An 18547-nucleotide genomic window follows, 5' to 3' on the forward strand; every position below is an offset into this window, starting at 1 on the left:
AGGGAAGCATACAATACACAAGACTAATATAGAAGTGAACAAGCTAAGTTTAAGTATTCATAAGTATCATGAATAAAACTAACATGATGTGAGGGGAAAATGCAAGGAGAAGGACAAGATGGTCAGAGGGCTGCTCTAGGGAAATGACCTTTAAGATAGTTGTTGAAAAAATAAAAGCCAGCCGTGGGAGGATTTGTGGAAAGAGCATTCCAGATAAAGGGAACTGCAAAGGTCCCAAGGGAGACAGGAATGAACTTGGCATGCTCAAGCATGAAAGGTTGAATGAATGAATGACTCCACACCCCACCCCAAGGGTTCTATCCCACTCCCAGCCAGATTCAGTGTTGAAGGTGAGGTAGTTAGGATGGCTCAAAACTAAAACTGGAAATGGGAATTAGATGATGGCTAAGAGGTCTTTTTGATCTGGTGTGATGATGATAATTGCTAAATATTAACATTTTTTTAAAGATTCTACCCATTTGGGGGTGCCTGGGTGGCTCAGTGGGTTAAAGCCTCTGCCTTTGGCTCAGGTCATGATCCCAGTGTCCTGGGATCGAGTGTCCTGGGATCGAGCCCCGCATCGGGCTCTCTGCTCGGCAGGGAGCCTGCTTCCTCCTCTCTCTCTGCCTGACTCTCTGCCTACTTGTGATTTCTGTCTGTCAAATAAATAAATAAAATCTTTAAAAAAAAAAAGATTCTACCCATTTATTTGACAGAGATCACAAGCAGGCGGGGGGGGGGGGGGGGCCTCCCTGCGGAGCAGAGAGCCTGATGCAGGGCTCAATCCCAGGACCCCAGGATCATGACCTGAACCAAAGACAGAGGCTCAACCCACTGAGCCACCCAGGCGCCCCACTAAATATTAACAGTATGTGTCCACACCAGAGGAAGGTTGTGTTCTGTTTGTCAAGCACTCAGGAAGCCACTACAGGGATCAGAAGTTATGGAATTAGGTGCCCTTTCCCGGGAGAGCAGTGGGGAAAGGGAGTGTTACCTTCCAGTCTGTTTTCTGTCCACAGGCCAAAGTGAATAAAGGAGGTTGGGTGGAGCCACAGAGGGAAAGATTCTAGTGAGGGTTTCAAAAGCATTTTGGTGGGCACTCCAACATGGGGAAAATAAGGGACATTCTAGATCCTTTCTAGGATCTCTGACAGCAGAAAGCCCTGGGCTCAAATCCCTGCTTTGCCTCTTATAACCTTGGCAAATGACCTCCGAACAGTCCATTTCTCCTAGAGGATTCTGTGAACTGATTCAGGTGTCTGGCACCTTAGCATGATGCCTGGTACACAGTAAGCACTCAATAAATATTAGGTCATAGGAACAGGAGTTATTGTGAATGGACATGCTCCATGAAAGAGGATGGGCCAAAGGGACCTCCCACTCCCATGTACAGAGGATACACATACGGTTGGAGTCAAAGAGAACGCTGTCCAGTTGGGCAGCCCTGCCTTCCTGAGCCACGGATGACCAGAAATCCATTCCAGGTTTTCCCTCTGTTTTTGCAGGATCAGTTTGAATGAGCCTCGGCTGGCCGGCTGGGCGGGACGACTGCAATGGCCCAAGCGAAATCTAGACCTGGATTTTCCGGCCCCGGAGCCCAGGATTCCAGATCCGGGTACACTCAGCCTTCGAGGGTGAGCCCCTGGGGTTCCTTTAAACACCTCCCGGAGAAGTCCTGGAACCTAGCTCCATTTGCTAGCGCCCCTAAACATCCTAGAGTCTAAGAAAAAGGCAAACTGGGGGCACCTGGGTGGCTCAGTGGATTAAGCCCCTGCCTTCGGCTCAGGTCATGATCTCAGGGTCCTGGGATCGAGTCCCGAATCGGGCTCTCTGCTCAGCAGGGTGCCTGCTTCCCTCTCTCTCTCTCTCTCTGCCTGCCTCTCCGTCTACTTGTGATCTCTCTCTGTCAAATAAATAAATAAAATCTTAAAAAAAAAAAAAAGGGCAAACTGGAGCTGTAGAGGATTTGGATCCTCAGCGTCAGAGTAAAGAGACGCCACCTCCATCACAAGCTGCAGAGCCGCTCAGCCAAGCGGATTCTGCTTCTCCCTGGGATTGATGGACGGCGCTGTGGACAGGGCTTTCGAACTCAGGATGCTGTAAGTATATACGATCCCACCTGCACACAGTTGGGGGCCCTCGGGCGCTCCGCAGTTGTGGAACAGCTCCTAAAGGGTTGCATCAGTGTGTGAGGATGTATCCAAGGCAGTGAAGTGGTTAACCCTGCCAGAGGGGAAGAGGTAGGGGCAGGACTCCGGAGGGTAGCCTGGCCCAGAGGATGCCTCAGGAAGGAAGGGTGGGGGAGTGGGCGGATCCCGGGCTGGGGGCGGAGCCTTGAGGAAGAGATGGAAGGCCCGCGTGGCGCTGAGCCAATGGGAGTCGGCGCCGGCCCGGAGGGCGGGAACACACCTCCTTGCAGGCCCCGCCCCTTTCCGCCTTTTTCCAGGGGACCCGACCGCGCGGACCCAGACTGGCTGCTTCAGCACCTGCTCTGGCTTTGCCGCTTCTCCCTCCCTTTTGTCAGAACCTCTTCTCCCACCCCAGCACTAAGATGAGGTGGGAATCCAGAGGAGACTTCGAGAGCCCAAGGCTCTTAGATGGAGCCATCTGGGTTCTGTCTGAAAGCAAATTAGTTTTCCAACCCAGGTCTGGCTCCCGCATCATCCAGACTACCTGGGAAGTCCTTCCTATCATCTGACTCAGATTTTTCCTGCTGCAATGACCGGTCAGTTAACCTTGGTCTCCAACCTCAGGGATAGTGTGGGTTAGAGGAGTCCTGAAATGGACATGGCCCTGGGGGAGGGTTTGAATCTTCCCCTTTTTTCAAGCGCCAGGCTAGGTATGTAGCTTAGAGTCTGGGGCCACCTAGGCTTTATCTAAACTCTTCCAGATTATTTAGCGTGGGTCTGGGCTCCAAGAAGCCTCACAAGGACCAGACCCCAGGCAGGCCTTGGGGTGAAGCTTTGATCAGTTTCCTTGCTGGGGTCAGTTTAAGAGCAACATCGAACCTTCCTATTAACCCTTAGAAGCGCACGAGGAAGATAGTAGAGGAGGACCCTTTTCAGCCTGAGTCCCCACCCATCTTGAAGGTGGCAGTTTCTGAGGCCTGGATTTCCCCACACTCCACAATCCTCAGTGTCCCACTCTGTGCAGTGGACTCACTCCCGCGCCTGCGCAGCCTAGAGACCAGTATCTTCTAAGGCTGCAAGGAGCTAAAAATCGCTCCCGCCCACCCACAAGCTGGGCTGGACTTGAGGATCTCGAGGCGGTGGGCGGGGGGGTGCGGATGGGTAGTGAAAGGAGGGGGAATGAAGAGTGAGGAGGGAGGCTGTCTAGGGTGTCTGTCCAATTAGGGCAGTAGGAAGAATCCTGGTGGCCGGGCAGATGCATGGAGGTCGCAGGGGTTCCCCACGCCTCAGAAAGGGGTTCCTAGGGTAGTAAGGGGAGACGCTGCAGCATAAACATGTTTACGGCCTCTGCAGCGCCGGTGGCCCCGAGGGGCGCGAGCCCTGGGGCAATAACTTTGCTCTGCGCCCCCTCACCCCTAGCCTGGCGTTGCGCCAGGGCGATGACTTCGGTCCCAGCCCCCTCCTCCTCCGGAAGACCAGGTGCCCCTCAGGGCTATCCTCGAGGGGGAGCGCTAGGCTGCACCCCTCTGTCAGCTCCCTGGATCCCCGGGCGGCGCCTGAGGGGCGGGGTCGCCAGCGCGGCGGGACGCGCGGCTACCGTGTTCCCCTCTGGTAGCATCCCGAAGCCGTGGGAGGGGGCGCCCGGGCTGGCCCGGGCGCAAGTTCTCCCGCCCCCTGCCGGGCCCCGCCTCAGGACGCCGACCCCTTCCCCACCACCCGGGACCCGGGCCGCCGCGTACCTGCAACCTCCGGCGGCGGATCAGGCCCGAATCGTCCATGGCGGCGGCGGCTTCGGCCCCGGGGAGGGAGGAGGGAGGTGGCGGCTGCGGCGGCGGCGGGAGGAGGGAAGAGGGAGGGAGTGAGAAGCCGCGGGGACCGCGGCGGCGGCGGCGGCGGCGGCGGCGGGGGGGGGAGCTGGGGGGTGGCGGGGGCGGAGCAAAGTGGGGCGGACCCGGCGCCGTCACTGCGTCTGGGCGCCCGAGCCTGGCCTCGGCCAAGGCTGCCCGCGCGGCGGGGTGGGAGGGGGCAAGCGAGGGAGGAGCTTCCCTATGTCCCCAAGAGAGTCAAGCTACGGAGATACCCCTATAAGTAGAGCCACCCCAGGGGAGAGACATGCCCATGGGTAGACCTCCAACCCAAGAAACACCCAAGGGAGACATTCTCACTAAAATTATTCCTTATGCGGATACCCACCCCTCCCGTCAGCGACCCCCTCAGGGAGACACATTCCCACGGGTTGATAGTCTCCACCGGAGGTCCTCTTCAATCAGAAACTCCCCCCTCGCCCTGAAAATCATTCCTAAGGCAGATGGTCTCTGAGAGGTAGCGCTTCCTCTCAAAGCCCCCTGCCGCCCCCAAGAAGAGACACTTCCTCAGAGAAAAATCCCCACGGGTGACATTTTCCTTGGAGAACCTGGTAAAGATACCCCCAAAGAAAGACCCCCTAAAAAACATATTCTCTGTGGGAAATTGTTCCCACCCACGAGACCCTCACATCCTGAGGAGATACATTCTTACAGAGTGACATTTGCATTGAGGACACCCATCCTCAAGGGAGTTGTTCCCGCAGACAAACATTTTGCCTGCATATACCGCCCCCCTTCCCAATCAGAACCTCCTCGGGGAACGCTGCAGCCCCTCTAACGACCCCCTCCCTCACCGTCAGGATTAAATAGCCAGGTCAGGCTGGGCTGTATTTATAGGACCGATTAGTGGTAGTTTGGGAGGGGGGGCAGCTGACACGATTTTCACACACACACACCCGCAGTGTTCCTATAGCTGAGACCAAGCCGACCATGCTTCTCAGAGTTGGTGTGGAAAGCATCGGTGACCTCCCCACTCTAGGCATTAGGGGACAGGATGGGGAGGGGGCGACCGGAAAGCCCTGGAGGGCGCGGTCACTAGGCGGGAGCGACCCCTGCCGGCCAATGAGTGCGACGACAAGGTCTAGGTCCAGGTGTTCCCCAGACATTTGTTTCCTCATCTCTGCGCCTTTGCCTGAGTTATCTCAGTGTTTCTCTCTGTCTCTGTTTGTCGGCATGTTTGTTTGCCATCCCGCTAAGTCTATTCTTCGAACTTGTCTGTCAAAGTCCCAGACTCCGCTCTTGTCGCCCCTTCTAAAGCAAGCTGTCTCGGGAGCTCTCCGTGGTGCTGATCTCACACGCTCCTGTCCGCGGTGCTGAATTCCGAGGTCGGGTTTGGGGGCTGAGGTCAGGGGAGGGGAAGGGTTTGCAGGATGCACAGCCCAAAGACTGGACAGATATGACACACGAGCACCCTGGACTACCCAAAATGGACTAGGGGAAGGCTAGATCCATTAGGTCTTGGTTGCTGACGCCTATAGGACATCACTGTGTGGGTACCCCTGGAGGGGCCAGGAGACAGGGCCTTCTGATTCGTTAATTTACTCAACAAGTACTGAGCACCTACTGTGTACAAAGTAGTGTTTTGAGATCTGGGAGTTCCTCAGTGAAAGAGACAAAACAAAAACTCTGCATTAGCCTGAGAAGGGAAAGAGAATTGTGGTAGTAGTCATTGCTCACAAAAACACATATGCACACACTACAAGCACAGGTACACACACACACACACACACACACACACTGCAAACATACACACAAACACGAACATACCAACACATGCTCAGGAAACAGACTCACATACACATAGTCACACACTGCAAATATGTACTCCTCAAAAATACACACACATATACATTCTCAGCAAACACAGATTCACACACAAACACACATACAGGTTTCCAAATATGCACTTAGCAAACGCAGACACACTGAATCGTATGCAAACACAAAAACACAGAATACAGACAGATAATCAGCAAACACAGGCACACACAAACACATATACACATAAACTCATGCTCTGCAAAGACACACACATGCAAGCACCTACTGAGAAAACAGACATACACACACTCAGCAAATGCAGACACACACAAGTAACATGTACACTCAACAGACACAAGCACACACACATAATACAAAAACCAAGAGAAGCTCAGCTACACACAAACTCTCATCCAACACACAGACACAGTATCCTACCCACACAACACATGGACACACATATACACTCACATACACACTACAGGACTGCTCATCTCACCAGGGTCTCCCACTAGAATGTAAGCTCTCGGAAGGTGAATTTTTTAGAAGATTTTATTTGAGCACCTGGGTGGCTCCGTTGGTTAAACAATTGCCTTCCGCTCAGGTCATGATCCCAAAGTATTGGGATTGAGTCCTGCATCAGGCTCCCAGCTCCACCGGGAGTCTGCTTCTCCTTCTGATCTTCTCCCCTCTCATGTTTTCTCTCTCAAATAAATAAAATCTTTTTTAAAAAATATTTTTAGGGGCGCCTGGGTGGCTCAGTGGGTTAAGCCGCTGCCTTTGGCTCAGGTCATGATCTCAGGGTCCTGGGATCGAGCCCCGCATCGGACTCTCTGCTCAGCAGGGAGCCTGCTTCCTCCTCTCTCTCTGCCTGCCTCTCTGCCTACTTGTGATCTCTCTCTGTCAGATAAAAAAATAAAGTCTTTATTTAAAAAAATTTAAAAAAAAATAAAAAATTAAAAAATTAAAATAAAAAATAAAAATATTTTTAAGGGGTGCCTGGGTGGCTCAGTGGGTTAAAGCCTCTGCCTTCGGCTCAGGTCATAATCCCAAAGTCTTGGGATTGAGTCCCACATCAGGCTCCCAGCTCCACAGGGAGTCTGCTTCTCCTTCTGATCTTCTCCCCTCTCATGTTCTCTCTCACTGTCTCTCTCTCATATAAGTAAATAAAATATTTTTTAAAAAATTAAGGGGCGCCTGGGTGGCTCAGTGGGTTAAAGCCTCTGTCTTCAGCTCAGGTCATGATCCCAGTGTCCTGGGATCAAGCCCAGCATCGGGCTCTCTGCTCAGCAGGGCTCCTGCTTCCCTTCTTCTCTCTGACTGCCTCTCTGCCTACTTGTGATCTCTGTCTGTCAAATAAATAAAATCTTTTAAAAAAAGATTTTTAAAAAGATCTTATTTATTTATTTGTCAGAGAGAGGGTGAGTGCACACAAGTGGGGAGTAGCAGGCAGAGGAAGAAGGAGGCTCCCTGCTGAGCAAGGAGCCTTATGCAGGAAGGACTTGATCCCAGAACCCTGAGATCATGATCTGAGCCAAAAACAGATGCTTAACTGACTGAACCATCCAGGCATCCCAAGGTTGAGGTTTTCATTTCTTTTTTTTTTAAGATTTTATTTATTTATTTGACAGAGAGAGAGAGAGATCACAAGTAGGCAGAGAGGCAGGCAGAGAGAGAGGAGGAAGCAGGCTCCCTACTGAGCAGAGAGCCCAATGCGGGGCTCGATCCCAGGACCCTGAGATCATGACCTAAGCCGAAGGCAGAGGCTTAACCCACTGAGCCACCCAGGCGCCCCAAGGTTTTCATTTCTTGATCACTACTGCATCCCCTGAACCTGACACACAATAGGGGCTCCATAAACATTTGTTGAATGAATGGACGAATTGAGAGAATGTTTGCAAAAAACTCACATTCACAGAAACTGCAGAGGAACACACACACACACACACACGTTTCAGATACAGACACACCCTCTCCACACAGGTCAACACCCCCTTGTTCACTAATGGTCACCATTCATGGTCAACAGCATTCATCCACTGACTCATCCACAATATTTTCACAGGATGACCATCCTGACCCTACATATCCCCCCTCGCATTTATTATATCTTACCCAATTGGACACACTTGGCTTGGAACACATAAAGACTTCCTCACCCAGATTTTGAATACACACACACACACACACACACACACACACACACACACACACATACAACCAGTCAACCAAGAGACACACATACTATACCCTCACACAACAAACATAAACTCTCTCCACACACACAGACACACAAACACACTTTCATCCAACACACATACACATAGAGTTTAAGCCATCATCTCAACATAAAGGTCAATGCAGAGATATATACAACGCAGTCCCAGGTCCCCTGGCCTTTGGTCAGTTGGAGCAGCGGGTGGGGCAATGGGAAACTCCTCCTCTGCATCAAACCACACCCCTTTGGCCGCCACTCTTTCCTGCACTTGACCCTGCCGTGTCTCAGCAGCACCCTAGACACCCATCCAGTTAACAGGTGAGGGGTGGCCAGAGGGGACAGGGGAGGGGAGGGAGTTGTCTTGTCTCCACAGACCCTCAGCTTCCCCTACCATACAGCTTTAGAACCCCAGTGGCAAAACTAGAGTCCTGCCACAGCCAAGCTTGGCTCCGAAGGACCAGCTCTGGTGGCAGCCCCTAAGCCGATTGTGGGCCGAGAGAAGGTGACCATGAGAGGGGCCAGCAGGGATCAAGAGGGAGGGAGGAGACTGGGCAGAAGAGAGAGAGGAATTACTGGACAGAAGAGAGAGACTGAAAGAGCTGGGGAGTCCCTTTAGTTCTGAAGACAGAGGGGATCACCTAAGGGCCAACAGGGTGGGAGACCCTGCTGGGTGTGAGGGGGAGGGGCACCACAGTCCAACTAGAGGAGGGGGCCCTTGGGCCTAAAGGGAGGGGACATGAGTCTGATGGGTGAGAAGGGACTCCTGGGTCAGAGGCAGGACTTAATGATCCCCTGGGATTTGAAGGTTCTTGATCATTGCCTCCCCGTCAACTGCTCATTCTCTGCTCTCCCTGGCACTGTCTCCTGGGTCCACATCAGGAGGGTACAACCCTGAGCTCCCAGATAGAGTCAGCCAAACCTTACCCCATACCCCAGCTGATTCTTGTCTCAGGTGGACATGGCCTGCAAGGGCCACACTCGACCCAAGGGCCTGACCTGGGCCCTAGGACTGACCCTGGCTTGGATCTTGCTGGGAGCCTGTGGAGGAAGCCGCCCACTCCCAGCTATGTCCCGGAGACACCAAAGGCTGGCAGCCGATCTTGGCACAAGCCAGCTGCACCTTGCAGGTGAGCACTCCAGACCCTGCCTAACCTCCAACACCTAAGAAATCCCATTTCACCATAGCAATACCAGAATCTCCTTATGAGAGGGGCTTGGGGTGACACGTGTGGGGGAAGATGGGGAGTCAGGGCTTGTGCTAAAGAATGGTAGTTAAAGGGGCACCTGGATGGCGCAGTCAGTTAAGCTTCTGCCTTCAGCTCAGGTCATGATCCCAGGGTCCTGCTTCTCCCTCTCCCTCCGCCTGCCATTCCCCCTGCTTGTGCTCTCTGTGTGTGTGTCAAATAAATAAACAAAATCTTGAAAAAAAAAAAAAAAAGAATGGTAGTGGGGCACCTGTGTAGCTCAGTCATTAAGTGTCTGCCTTCGGCTCAGGTCATGATCCCAGCATCCTGGGAACTAGCCCCTCATCGGGCTCCCTGCTCAGCGGGGAGCCTGTTTCTCCTTCTCCAGCTTCCTCCTGCTTGTGTTCCCACTCTTGCTACCTCCCTCTGTCATAAAAAAATAAAAATCTAAAAAAAAGGGGGGGGAGGGGCACCTGGGTGGCTCAGTGGGTTAAGCCTCTGCCTTCCGATCAGGTCATGATCCCAGGATCCTAGGATCGAGCCCCACATCAGGCTCTCTGCTCAGCAGGGAGCCTGCTTCCCCCTCTCTTTCTGCCTGCCTCTCTGCCTACTTGTGATCTCTCTCTGTCAAATAAATAAATAAGATCTTTTAAAAAAAAAAAGGTGGGGGGAATGTTCGTTAAAGTGCACAGATTCTGGAGTCAGACTTCCTGGATTCAAATCCCAAGCCCAGGTCTGCCACTTCATAACTGGTTGATTCTGAGCAAGTCACTTACCTCTCTGGGCTTCTTGTAGACCCTTAAAAAGGGAAAAAAAATAATAGACCTACCTCATTAGGGGTATTGTAAAGCGGTATATGTAAGTATGTGAAAACATACCATTATCAGGGACATAATTAAGCTGATTATGATAAACTATTATTATCCGAAATTGCATTTATGTCCCAAGAGAAGTGTCTTTATTTAAGTTTAATGTTTGGGCGGCACTGACATAACTGGGGTTATGTTCAGGGGACCCCCATGCCTTGCTTCCCCAATCCTGAGGATACAAGACCCTAACTCACAGGAGTCCCCTTCTCCATGCTCCTATTGTCCTATTGTCAGAGATGGACACACCAGAGGCATTGGACCCTGAGATGGCCCCAGAACGCTGTGGGGACCCGAGCCCCGGGTGAGTACGGTACTCGCCAGCCTTTCCTTGTGTTCGTTGCTCCAGTTAACCCTGCCAGGGACCACCGCCCCTGCGCATCCTGACCCAAATGATCCTATCTTTCCCGATGTTCAGGTGCGAATCCTTTCTGGGACACCTCCAAGTTGCCCTCCACAGTCGCTTGCGCCTGCTGTTACTGGGGATACGCCAGGCCCAGCCGCTCTGTTCCGAGCTCTGCGATGTCTGGTATGGGAGGCGGGGCGCGAGGGGCGTGTCCTATGGTTTGGGCGGGACCAAAGGCCGGATGGGCAGTTTCCTCCGCCTAGTGTTTGAAGGGGTGTGGCCTGCCTCCAACAAGGCCACGGTCTAAACTGGAGGCCTAGTGTTTAGAGGCCAGGTGGAAAGGGGCGGGGCCTGTAAAGGACCTGGCTTTTGAGGTTGGCGGTACCGAGGCGAGACCTTCCGTAGACCTGGGCTTTTAAGGGGCGGGGTCTCCTGATAGAAAAGAGACGCTAAGAAGGTGGGGAATGCAAGGGGCTGGCCGAAGTCTGTTGGGAGGAGGTCAGCTGTGCCAGGGCCCTGGGTATGTGTGAAGAATATAGGGCAGGGTGATCTGGGGGCGGGACATACACGAAGCGAAGACTTGGAGGGCTGGAAACCCGCTAGGACGCGACTGCGGAGACTTTACCCACTTTCTCTCTACACACCATCCACAGGTTTGCCACATGTGAAAGCGATATTACCTGCGGCCCGACTTGGCTCCCAATCCTAGAAAAGAGGGGCTGTGAGTCTGGCTGCCCTACCTATGAGCAGGTGAGCTTGAGATAGAGGTGCAGGAGAGAGACCTCCACTTACTATGTTCTGTCTTAACCCACCTAGGCCCCAGGATCCTGACTGATACTCCCAAGGCCCCTGCTCCCACCCTTCCCCCGTCCGCACCCCAACCTCCATAATGGGATAAGTCTGTAAGCTCTGGATTTGGCCTCCCCAAGGCGCCGTCTCTGCTCTAGGCCCATCCACAATTACCCCTGGAAGACCCAGAAGCTCAGATCACCTTCCCTAAGGCCTCAGCCTTAATCTGGCCCTCCCCCACCCCAACCATGGGACCCAGTAAAAATAACTCGCCCTCCCAGGATTCGGTTCCTGTTATGGCCCCGCCCCCACACTCTCCGTAGGACCCAAAGCGGGTACTTGCCCACCCCTAGATGGCACCTCTACACTGGCCCCTACTTGCAAAGTCCGGGATTTTCCTTTTCCAAGGCCGTGCCCCTCAGCCCTCCCTCCCCTCAGCCCGAAGGCCACGCCCCCAGAAGTACCTGGACTCCGCCCACTCGGACCCTAAGTCCACACCCTCCCCCAGACCTTCGCTGACGGGGCGGAACTTTGCCGCTCGGTTCTGGGCTACGCGATGCCGGTGGCAGCTCCTGGCGCCGGTCACTGCCTCAACATTTCCACCTCGGTACTGCCGGGTTCCAGACAGGAAGGGAAGGCCCGAGAAATCACCTTCCTGCGTGCCCGCCGCTCACGCACCTGGATCCTGGATGCCGCGGGCAGCGGGAGTGGCAGTGGAAGCGGCAGCGGCCCCTAGGGGGCGCCGGGCCTTGGATGGGAGATGGGAGTCCCTTCCGCCGACCCGGCCCCTCAAGATACCCAAAGCTCCACCTCTCTCCCGCTCCGCCTTCTAGTTTCCAGAGCCCTGTCTCTCCTTCCTGGAGTCCCAGAGACTCGCCCCTCTCCAGGTGACTAGACAAAGAATCCAACTCTAGCTCATCTTCCCCTCTCCTCCCTGAATAAAGTCTCCAACTAGAGCACTGTGATGTGGCTGCTTCTTGGGGAACTAGGTGGCAAAATAGCTTGCAGAAAGTGATCGGTGTCTAACTTCAGATCCTCAGGTCCCACAGTTAGCAAGTGATACACACCAGCATGTAAATGACAGCCTGTATTCTGAGCACTTTCACAACTCGGAATATCCAGGTGTCAGAAATGGAGAGGGGTCCAGAAGAGGGGCTGACGAGGGCAAGAGCTATGCTCCCCACTGTGTGCCATCAGGCGTGAGGAAGCTCCTTGACTTGTATAGACCTCAAGACAAACTTCATGGCCCTCCCTCTGATTAAGCCGACCCAGCAGTTGCTGGCATGATCTCCCCATCATTATTTCTTCCTCCCTTTTCTTCCAAATCCCAGTTCCCAACGTAAGACAAAGAACTTGACTCAGATTTCAAATTTGGGATGTAAGTGCTACTCCTGATCCTGCTCTTATCCAAAAGCCTTAGGACAGCCCATTTCCTCACCAGAAAAACAGGGGAAATGTGCCTTTTAGTTCTATTCAATAGAATAAGATTGATGGATGGCTCCTGTACCCAGACACAGCTGTGATAGATCAGGTCCATTCTCTGTCCTCAGGGAAGATGGAAATGTGTAAGAGAAGAGCCTCACTGGGAGAATAGCAGATAGGCCTCTTTCAACTGCAAGAGACAAACTCAGTTCAAAGCACATTTAGCCAACAGTGAGAAGTTTCAGGAATGGCTGTACTAGGTCCTTAAATGATGTTAGGAATCTACTTGTATCTTTCTCTCTCTCTCTTTTTAAATGATTGTATGTATGTATGTATGTATGTATGTATTTATTTGACAGATAGAGATCACAAATAGGCAGAGAGGAAGGCGGGGGGCAGGGGGAAGCAGGCTCCCCGCTGAGCAGAGAGCCCGATGTGGGGCTCGATCCCAGAACCCTGAGATCATGACCTGAGTCAAAGGCAGAGGCTTAAGCCACTGGGCCAACCAGGCGCCCCTTTATCTTTCTCTTGACTATACTACTGGACAGGATCTCCTCGCAACAGCAAAGATGGGACCAGCAACTACATGATTCTGTGGTTAAAATAGGCCTATTTCTCTGTAAAGCCAGCAACGTTTCCAGTGCCGGCACTCGGTGACCCTGCCTCATCGTGAGCCCATCACCAAACCAATCACTGTCCCCAAAGGAATGCTGTGCTCTCGATGGCCTGATGTGGGTTATGGGCTTGTGCCTGAAGGCCCAAGGTAGGGTCAGTTCCATCTGAACTGCATGGACTGAGGATGGTGGAGAGCTGCTCCCAAAGGAAAATCAGGTGCTGGGACCCGAAGGGAAAGGAGCGCTGGGGAGGGAATCAAGATATATGGGCCATAGAGACGTGGCTATGACCTGACTCTGGAGTAGGTCCACCTGGGTTCACATCCCTGTTCTACCACATACTCATGCCACAACTCTGTCAATGTTCCCTAGTCACTCTGTTTCTTTATCAAATGGGGAGAATTGTTCCTCTCCTAGGGTTGTTGGGATTAAATTAATTAAATTAAATTTAAATTAATTAAATGAGCGAATGCAAATTGTTCTGGTTATACATTGCTGTGTAGCAACTCCAAACTTAGTGGTAAAAAACAGCAATCATTATTCTTTCTGGGTTCTTTTTTTTTTTTAAGATTTTATTTGTTTATTCGACAGACAGAGATCACAAGTAGGCAGAGAGGCAGGCAAAGACAGAGGGGGGAGCAGAGAGAGAGGCAGGCAGAGAGAGGGGGAGGCTTATCTATTTTCTTCCTTGAATGCTTATCCTTGTCACAATAATAGAGTATATAGCAGCAAGAGTGAGAACAGATGATGTCTACATTTATTATTAATTATGTGCCAGGCACTTCCTAAATATTTATGTGACCTCCCTCCCATGAGGAGGTGGAGTCTAGATGCTTCCCCTTAAATACAAGCCAGCTCTGGTGACACATCAGCAAACAGAGAGGGGAGACGATGCTGGTTTCCAAGGCTAGGGAGTCAGAGAGGAGACCACTTCAACCAGACTTGGAACCCTTGCTCTTGGAGCGCAGATGCCATACTGTGCGGAAGCCCAAGCCACCGGGACAGGCAACGTGTAGCAATTCTGGTCAGCAGCCCCAACTGAGGTTCAAGGCAAGACTCAGTGCCAACCACCGGATGTGTGAATGAAGACGCCTTTAAGGGGATTCCTAGCCCCAGCCAGCATTTAGGTGAACCAGAACCATCATCAGAACTCAGAAAGAGGGGCATCTGGGTGGCTCAGTGGGTTAAACCTCTGCCTGTTCAGGTCATGATCTCAGGGTCCTGGGATCGAGCCCCGAATTGGGCTCTCTGCTCAGCAGGGAGCATACTTCTTCTCCCTCTGATGCTCCCCCTGCTTGTGCTCTCTCGTACTTTGTCAAAATAAAATCTTTAAAAAAAAATCACATTTGCAAATTACATCTTTAGGTTGCTGACTAGCTTCTGCTTATGGCCAGCTGTGAAGAAAGGGGGAGAGTTTATCTTGTCCTGGCAAATTCCATCAGCAGTCAGAAGAGCCTATAAATTCAAGATAAACTGTAATTATAACAATTTGGGAGGGGAAAAAAATGGAAATCCAAAACTGAGGGCCAAATGTATGAAAGCATACATTTACAAATTTACAGCATGGAAAAGGACAGGGCAGAATTATTAATGGACTCTGGATGGGTAAACATTTTGCAACTGCAGTGATAACCAGAGGCTGTGGCTTGAATAGAGGGATTCCCCTCAGGTGGGGAAATGGGGAGGCCACAGTTCCCCCCACCAAGGTCTGCCTTCACTATCCCTGCCCTCAGGCAAGCCCTCTTCCCCCTCCTGTTCTGTTCCACCCCTCATCCTTCAGATCGCCGCCATTCAGCTCCTCGGGCTCTGGAAATCAGGGCTGCCATCCCCACCATGCACTCCTGAGGTCCTCTGGACCTCGGTGCATACTCAGAGACCTTTTGTAGCTGGGTCAGTGCTGGCTTCCTGGTGACCAGCATGGGACCTATATGGAGTGGAGAGGTAACCAGTTATGGGGCTGAATTGTATCCCACTCCCCAAATTCATGTTGAAGTCCTAACCTCAGTACCTCAGAATGTGATTATATTTGGATAGAGTCTTTAAAGAGGTAATTAAAGTAAACTAACGTCATACCGATTGGCCATAATCCAATTACTGGAGTCCTTAAAAGAAGAGATTAGGGGCACTGTAGGAGATTCAGTCGGTTAAGCCTCTGCCTTCAGCTCAGGTCATGATCTCAGGGTCCTGGGATCGAGCCCCCCATGTTGGGCTCCAGCCCTATGTTGGGCTCCCTGCTCAGCGGGGAACCTGCTTCTCCCTCTTCCTGTGCCCCTCCCCACCACTCATGCTCTCTCTCTCAAATAAAGAAGAAGGAGGAGGAGAAAAGAGAAGTGGACACAGACATGCACAAAGGGAAGATCTTGTGAAACACAGGGAGAAGATGGCCATCTACAAACCAAGGGAAGAGGCCTCAGAAGCAATCAACCCTGAGACGCCTCAGTTAAGTCTCTGCCTTCAGCTCAGGTCATGATCCTGGGGTCCTGGGATCAAGCTCCGTATTGGGCTCCTTGCTCAGCTGGGAGTCTGCTTCTCCCCTTCCCTCCTGTTCGTGCTCTCCTTGCTACGTCTCAATAAATCTTTTTTTTAAAGTATTTTATTTATTTATTTGACACAGAGAGAGAGATCACAAGTAGGCAGAGAGGCAGGCAGAGAGAGAGGGGGAAGCAGGCTCCTCCCTGAGCAGAGCCCGATGTGGGGCTCGATCCCAGGACCCTGAGACCATGACCTGAGCTGAAGGCAGAGGCTTAACCCACTGAGCCACCCAAGTGCCCCTCAAATAAATAAATCTTAAAAAAAAAAATCAACCTTGCCAACACCTTCGTCTTGAACTTCCAGCCTCCAGAACTGCAAGAAAATAAACTTGTTTAAGCCACCCAGCCTATGGCACTTTGTTATGCAGCCCTAGCCGACTAACATCCGCCCCATAAATAATATTCCCACGATGCCCTCGACTTCTGCCATCAGAACATTTACTAACAAATGAAAAGCCATCCTCTTTCTTCTTCTCATGAAATTGCTACCGCTCAAGTCAAGGAGGGGTCAAGGATGAGGGAATGAGGGGCACCTGGGTGGCTCAGTGGGTTAAACCTCTGCCTTCGGCTTGGGTCATGATCCCAGGGTCCTGGGATCGAGCCCCACATCAGGCTCTCTGCTCAGCAGGGAGCCTGCTTCCCCTGCTCTCTCTGCCTGCCTCTCTGCCTACTTCTGCCTAACTTGTGATTTCTCTTTCTGTCAAATAAATAAATAAGTAATCTTAAAAAAAAAAAAAAAGGATGAGGGAATGAAGTGGTGGGGGGAGGCTACTGGGTCTCTCCCACCTCCAAGTACCAGTTCTCTCTCTCTCTTTTTTTTTTTTTTAAGATCATTTACTTGTCAGAGAGATAGAGAACACAAGCAGGGGGAGCTGCAGGCAGAGGAAGAAGCAGGCTCCCCACTGAGCAAGGAGCCCAATTCAGGACTGGATCCCAGGTACCTGGGATCATGACCTGAGCCAAAGGCAGACGTTTAACCGACTGAGCCACCCAGGCATCCCTCCTAGGTACTAGTTCTTAACTGGTTCTTTTTACCCCAGATATTCCATTCCCCCTAACAGGGATTGCTTTGGGCATAGATATGTCCTACTTTCAGCCAGGAAGTGACAGGGCAGCTGTTTGGAGGTGAGGCCTTTGGAGGTTGAGATGTGATGTCTGGAACTGTGGCAGCCATAGTAGGCCCATGAGAGGCAAAAAGCACCAATGGCAAAATAGAAGACGAGTTTGGTTTTTTTTGTTTGTTTTGTTTTTTAAAGATTTTATTTATTTGACAGACAGCACAAGTAGGCAGAGAGGCAGTCAGAGAGAGAGGAGGAAACAGGCTCCCTGCTGAGCAGAGAGCCCGATGTGGGGCTCCATCCCAGGACCCTAAGATCATGACCTGAGCCAAAGGCAGAGGCTTTAACCCACTGAGCCACCCAGGTGGCCCCCCTCTTTTTAAAGATTTTATCTATTTATTTATCAGACAGAGATCACAAGTAGGCAGAGAGGCAGGCAGAGAGAGAGGGGGAATCAGGCTCCCCGCTGAGCGGAGAGCCCGATGCGGGGCTCGATCCCAGGACTCCGGGATCAGGACCTGAGCCGAAGGCAGAGGCTTTAACCCATTGAGCCACCCAGGTGCCCACCCCCCTTTTTAAAAAGGTTTTATTTATTTGAGAGAGAGAGCACAAGCAGGGTAAACAGCAGAGAGAGGAGAAGCAGACTCCCTGCTGAGCCAGAAGCCCAACACAGGGCTTGATCCCAGAACTCTGGGATCATGACCTGAGCCGAAGGCAGATGCCTAACTGACTAAGTCACACAGGCGCCCCTAGGTGAATTTAAAAAATAGTGTCCTTGGGGCGCCTGGGTGGCTCAGTGGGTTAAAGCCTCCGCCTTTGGCTCAGGTCATGATCTCAGGGTCCTGGGATCGAGCCCCACATCGGGCTCTCTGCTCAGCAGGGAGTCTGCTTCCCCCCCCCCCTCTCTGCCTGCATGTGATTTCCCTCTGTCAAATAAAATCTTTAAAAAAAAATAAAATAAAAAATAGTGTCCTTGAGGGTGCCTGGGTGGCTCAAGCATCCAACTCTTGATTTTGGCTCAGGTCATGGGCTTGGGGTCATGGGATCGAGCCCCACATCAGGTACAGTGCTCAGTGCAGAGTCTGCTTGGGATTCTTTCTCTCCTTCTCCCTCTGCCCCCTCCCTCCTCACACGTACTCTTTAAAATAAAAAAATAAACATCTTAAAAAAAAAAAAAATGGTGTTCCTGATGTTGTAGAGCCCCCTGACTTACCAGCTTCTCATGGAGTGAGATAAACCTGTCTTGCTACTGGCAAGGCTGTGTGTGAAATAGGTGCTTACTTACATTGCCAACGGGTGCAAGTCTTCACAGACAGGAATTCACTAATATCTCTCCAAATTACAAACGGCACAGATTCTCTAACCCAGCAAGCCCACCCCTGGGAATTTTACCCTACAGACAAAACTGCATGAGAAATGATGGCCCACCCTGGTCCTTCTCCGCTGTACATGTCTAACAGAAGTCGGGGAACAACTCAATGTCTCTTAAGCATTAAATAAGCCACAGGACAGTCACGCTGAGGACTCTGTAGCTAGAAGGGAATGAAGAACGTTTTTAGGCACATTTGGAATTACTTCCGAGACTTGGTGAAGAGTAATGAATGCGTGCTACCTAGGCTAGAGTGTTTGCATTCGTAAAACAACAACAAACTTACGGAAGTAACCGCACATCTATTTTGTAACATGCCAGGCTATCTCCAGAAGGACAAAAGGTACCTGCTGTGGCCTGCATGTGTGTTCCCCCAAAATTCAGGTTGGTATCCT

At 51.7% G+C, this 18547-nt stretch overlaps 2 protein-coding genes across 3 annotated transcripts in view; one reads left to right on the top strand and one right to left on the bottom strand.

The window, feature by feature from the left end:
- MAST1 (microtubule associated serine/threonine kinase 1) overlaps nucleotides 1–4021 on the bottom strand; it is a 31554-nt gene extending 27533 nt beyond the window's left edge. Inside the window, exon 1 of the mRNA XM_047700992.1 lies at nucleotides 3869–4021. Coding sequence (XP_047556948.1) covers nucleotides 3869–3907 — 39 coding nt within the window. The 5' untranslated portion in view covers nucleotides 3908–4021. The remainder of the gene's footprint in view (nucleotides 1–3868) is intronic.
- RTBDN (retbindin) lies at nucleotides 1945–12108 on the top strand. 2 transcript variants are annotated; one of them, XM_047701171.1, is made up of 6 exons: nucleotides 1945–2099; nucleotides 8926–9100; nucleotides 10261–10327; nucleotides 10442–10552; nucleotides 11023–11119; nucleotides 11667–12108. In XM_047701171.1, exons 2-6 carry the CDS (start codon nucleotides 8932–8934, stop codon nucleotides 11892–11894), a joined length of 672 nt encoding a protein of 223 aa, XP_047557127.1. In that variant the 5' UTR covers nucleotides 1945–2099; nucleotides 8926–8931; the 3' UTR covers nucleotides 11895–12108. The 2 variants fall into 2 exon arrangements, with proteins under 2 accessions (XP_047557127.1, XP_047557120.1); XM_047701164.1 differs by lacking the exon at nucleotides 1945–2099 and having other exon boundaries at nucleotides 8394–9100.
- Nucleotides 12109–18547: the final 6439 nt, after the last annotated feature.

Source organism: Lutra lutra, chromosome 1 (assembly GCF_902655055.1).
Source record: "Lutra lutra chromosome 1, mLutLut1.2, whole genome shotgun sequence".
In the NCBI taxonomy this organism is placed as follows: domain Eukaryota; kingdom Metazoa; phylum Chordata; class Mammalia; order Carnivora; family Mustelidae; genus Lutra; species Lutra lutra.

Coding starts and splice junctions, on each gene's coding strand:
- RTBDN (XM_047701171.1), top strand. CDS start 8,932: ATGGCCTGCAAGGGCCACACTCGACCCAAGGGCCTGACCTGGGCCCTA. Junction 9,101..10,260: donor AAGCCAGCTGCACCTTGCAG/GTGAGCACTCCA, acceptor TCCTATTGTCAG/AGATGGACACACCAGAGGCA. Junction 11,120..11,666: donor GCTGCCCTACCTATGAGCAG/GTGAGCTTGAGA, acceptor ACCCTCCCCCAG/ACCTTCGCTGACGGGGCGGA.